Here is a 4,688-nt window from a genome sequence, read left to right as displayed (position 1 = left end):
CTTCCATAGACCTCCGCAGGCTTTAGATAAGAAAGAGGGGGTCCAAGATGTGTAAGTTACCTTGGAGGAAGACTTTGATAAAACACGAGAAGGGGTATACATGACATGAAAGAAAAGACTAAAAACGGGGGAAAACAAGGCTCTCCTCCTCCATTGTAGCACCACACCACAAGAACAGCACAGACGCAAAACAAAGCAGAGAAGGAGACAGGAATATGGAGCGATGAGATATGTTGAGGAAGAAAGGGGGAAGTTTGTTGGTGTTGTTGTTTAAAGGAGGAAGGAGAAGGGTTTATAGATTACAATACAATGTGACAACAAGGGTTGAGGCGTTGTGATGAACAATTTGTACATGGATGATGAGAAAAAAAGATGGAAAAGGGAAGGAGGAGGGGTGGGGCTGAAGAGGAGAAGCCTGTTTACAGCTCAAGCTCGCCCGCCGGCTCGTCATCCTCCTCCCCAAAACTTCCTAGGTCACTCATCTCGTCCTCTTCTTCATCTTCCTCCGAGCCGGCCTCGTCAGCCTTTTCTTTTGTCGCATACCTCTGGACGTAGTCTAGAGAGTGCGAGGAGTGATGTTGAGTCAGCCGGAGGTAGTTTTTGAGAGAGAAGGGATGTGTATACATACCCTTGACCTTGGTATCGTAGCTCTTGGGGTCCCGCATCAGCGTCGCGGCAGCCTCGCCGTTAAGCGGGTCTGATGGGTTAGGATAACGTAACAGCTGGGGCAGAAATACTTCGAAGATGTTGATTAGGTCGAACATTGGCGACCAGGTCTGGTTGATCACATCCAGACAGACCGAGCCCGACAGCTCGTCGATGTTCGGATGGAAAATCTTGTTCATGAAGCCGATCGACGGCGACTTGTAAGGATACTGGTCCGGTAGTTCGACATGGATCTTCCACACTCCATTCGCAAACGGCGCTATTTTTGTTATTTATTTATTTTTTGAAAATTAAATGGGCATTTTTTTGAGTACATGGTGCATCTTTCTCAATTCTTCGGAGAGGACAAAGTGGGACGGACTTTCTGATGGACCATAAAACCTGACATAGAATTCTTGCATGCTGTCATTGACCAAAGTCACTTCGTAGTCGGACATCAGCCTAAACAGGAAAAATGCAATTCTCATTAGCTGAAAGAAATTGCCGGTGATCTTTGTCATGCATGTACAAGTAGAGAGGGGGAGAGGGAGTTTTGCGGCACATACATCTTCATCACATCTGTTTCGATCCGACGCTTCGGCGTACTGTGAGTTCGGCAAGTCCGGCCCGATGAGAGAAAAGATACAGATCAAAGTTAGTCTCTACTGCTGCGTGGTTGCATTCATGACTGCTGAAGAGATACATGCGAATAAGGAAGTACAGGGAGGGACAGAGGCGGCCGGAAAGCTAGCGGTGGACTGGATTACATGTCATCAGAGGACAGAAGAAAGTGAGGGACTTCTTTTTCAAGATTTGGTAGAGAAGACCGCAAGACTGAGAAGGGAATCCCGCTTTCGGAAATATCATGAGACTACGGAAGTGTCCAGGGCAAAGGAAAAAGAGGAGAGCAAGATCAACAAGAAATGGGTACTCATCATGGTTGTCCGGCGTAAGGTTCTGGGGGAGTGTCTGTTGAGAATGGTAACCGATGGACCAAGGTGGTTGGTGTAAAGGATGGGAAGCGGTTGCAATGAAGCTTGAACTTCAACCCTTAGCCAGATATCCCCTGTGGGATATCCGGTGAGCAATCCGACATATCTAGGTAGCAATCCGGCCTATCTGCCTAGCGGACGCGGATCATCATGCCAGATAGCCGCGATCCGATGGTCGCAAGCGTGTGGACATAAGCGGATATCCGCGGATACGTCCCCCTATAACAGTGCTTTCACTCCCATAGGCTTGAATTTAAAATTCTGTGGGCCCGCCGATGGGCAACCCGAAACCGGCCAGGTTCAGGCCGGGTTTGGGTCAGCTTTTTGGGGAAATTTGTGATGTTGGCCCAACCCAACAGACCCAGGCCCAACCCTAGTCTGGCAGGCGCAGGCTGCCCGTCTGGCAGCCCCTGTATGCCCCTGGGCCAGGTTGACTGACTTTGCTCACAGAGTTTTTCATATCCAACCTTTACCTCAAGTCTAGGAGTCAACTCAACATGGCTGTTGAGGCTGTGAACTGAGGTTGAGGCTGAGAGGAAGGGCAGAGGGGCCTGAGGAACAACAAGCTCAGAGATACTCTGAGTGAGACAAAAAAGGGGCCAAGGGACCCCTCTAGGAGGGCAAAAAGCTGCTAGCTTGCGTGGCGGAAAAGTGCACACGCTACAAGAAGTTGTATCCTGTGGAGACCTCAGGGAAATGCACGGAGAAGCAGATGATTTCATTTCTATCTAAGCTGAGGGACTTTAAGCTATCACAACAATGGGGCTGATTTGTGGGACAGAAGGTGAACAATGAATATGCATCTGGAGGGAATGAGAGAGTGACAGGGAGAGAAATGTGTGACAGGGAAGGGACAGATGAGGGAAGAGAGACTGGGACACTCATGGAATTTCAACAATGGTGGGTTCTGGTTCTTTTTCCAACAAAAACAACATCAAGGGTGATCCTGCCACTGGGCACAATTTGGACAAAATTGTCAGCCAAGAGAAGCAAAAATTGGAGCCTCAGACCCCAAACCACTTTCCAAAATGATCATTCAACACAAATGCCCATTTGCTATGGCCAACCACAAAGGATTTACTGCTGGATTGGTCAATCCTGTATGTAGTACTAGTACTTGTATGCTTGCACTTCTTTCTGCTTATATCAAGCCTCCCATTACTACTGAGTTACCACAATTTCACTTGATCTTCTCTCTTCACACAATTTTCCATCCATTACAGTTACTGTTACTTGTAACAGCAGTGTGTTACATTATCAAATGAATTTAAGAGAATTTTTTAAATGCCAGTGATCTTATTTGAGCACACAGAGTACCAGATTGTCAGCCTTAGAGTCAGCATACACCATGGCTCCACTGGGAAAGTGACTTGGGTGGCCGGTGTTATGAGCTGTAGCAGGTACTTCACATTGTAAATAGCCTTTCACATACATGTTACAGTCTGTACACTCAGAGCAACCACATTGGTCGTGGTTTTAGCTTGGATTAGCCTAACCAATCCAACCCCTCAACCACATTGGGGCGGATTAGTTTTGGATTAATTACTGCCTGGAGTAGGAAATGGAGTATCCAGGAGCAACTTTACTCCTTGCTAATCCTGCAAGTAAGCAGTTTTCACATGCATGTAAACACTGCTCACACTCAAAGTTATGCACCTGACACAGATGAAATAATCTGCCGGTGCATACCCCATACTTACATGAATATTTATTCCTGGCTGATGCCGTCAATTGCCAGGAGTAGCACTAATCCAGGACAACATACTCCCAAACTTGCACCTGCACCAATGCGGTTTCTCTCATAGTTCAAAGGAGCTGGAGATCTAGACAGCTTCCTCATCCTGCAATCTACCAACTTAGCATCCAGAACCCCCAGAACTCCAGACTCCAGACTCCAACTTGTTGGAATTTCACTCAATTCTGCTATCCTTCTTTTTTCTCCCTGTCACAAACATATCATTCACTCATTTATGCATGTAAATTTTCTTCTTATTCATTGTGTTTCTTCAATCTTTCACCCACATGTTGAATACTTTTTTGGTAGTCCTTTCAAGCCCTGAGACTCCTAATAGCACTCACATTTATTGGGTTAAGTTGACAATTTTAGGCAACTTAAACCAACTGGCAGGTTGATTGGTCCAGGCTAACCCCAGGTCAACAAACCTCAGGTTTTATTTCAGGCTAAGGTAAGCTGAATTTAGCAAGCCTTAAAATGAAATCTACCCTCAGACTAGGTTGATCTCTGGCTCATTTCAGGTCACTTGAGCCTGAAGCTGACCCAAAAAATGTGTTTGCCCACCCAAGATAGCCTTGGTCAGCTAACCTACCCACAAACACAGGCTTACCTGACCCAAGAATTCCGCAAAAAAATGTGAATGCTCTAAGTAAATCATCATTAGTCTTGACCATCTGTTCCCGTGTGCGCACTTTAGCCCCCTGTGGTAAGATCAATCAATGTGGTACTTTATTTAAATAGTATTAAATTACATATTACATATAAGTTATAGCATGATACATAGTACATACTCAAAAGCATGGATAATGTAATGTAAACATTTTTAAAGATTTCACATACATTTTTCTGTAAAAAACTTCTTCATCCAAAAGCGCCCTCATCAGCTGATTTTTCACATATTCATAAGTACTAGGATTTGTCTTCACACGTCAAAATTAAAGATATGATCATCCCCACGGAATTCAAAGGTTAAGTCTAGTCTTATAAGTAATTAGGGTGAAAGCTGCAAGTATTTTATTTTCACAACATCTTCCCAATTTGGTATATTTTTATTACACACGGTACAGCTTTTCCAAAGTAGCCATTTTTTTTTCACACTATATTAAAACTTCTTTTCATTCCTTATTATTTCCATCTCACACTACATACTTTATTGCACATCTAAAACCCACTCTCAGATGAGTTTTCCTCTATAAAAAGAGGCCTTCTTTTCCCCTTCTTGTTTCCTTTTTCCCCATTTCTGAACTAGTTTATATTTTACATATATAGCATTCATCACTTCAAAAATTGCCACAAACACTCAAATTCCTACAAGG

At 44.4% G+C, this 4,688-nt stretch overlaps 1 protein-coding gene across 1 annotated transcript; it reads right to left on the bottom strand.

Annotated features, from left to right (window-relative positions):
• Nucleotides 1–419: 419 nt before the first annotated feature.
• PtA15_8A252 (uncharacterized protein) lies at nt 420–1,103 on the bottom strand (the record flags this gene model as incomplete). The annotated part of the gene is made up of 3 exons (XM_053171662.1): nt 420–556; nt 629–899; nt 981–1,103. 3 exons carry the CDS (start codon nt 1,101–1,103, stop codon nt 420–422), a joined length of 531 nt encoding a protein of 176 aa, XP_053022903.1.
• Nucleotides 1,104–4,688: the final 3,585 nt, after the last annotated feature.

The sequence above is a fragment of the Puccinia triticina genome, chromosome 8A, assembly GCF_026914185.1.
Source record: "Puccinia triticina chromosome 8A, complete sequence".
Classification (NCBI taxonomy): Eukaryota; Fungi; Basidiomycota; class Pucciniomycetes; order Pucciniales; family Pucciniaceae; genus Puccinia; species Puccinia triticina.
This window is presented reverse-complemented; position numbering and strand designations above follow the sequence as displayed.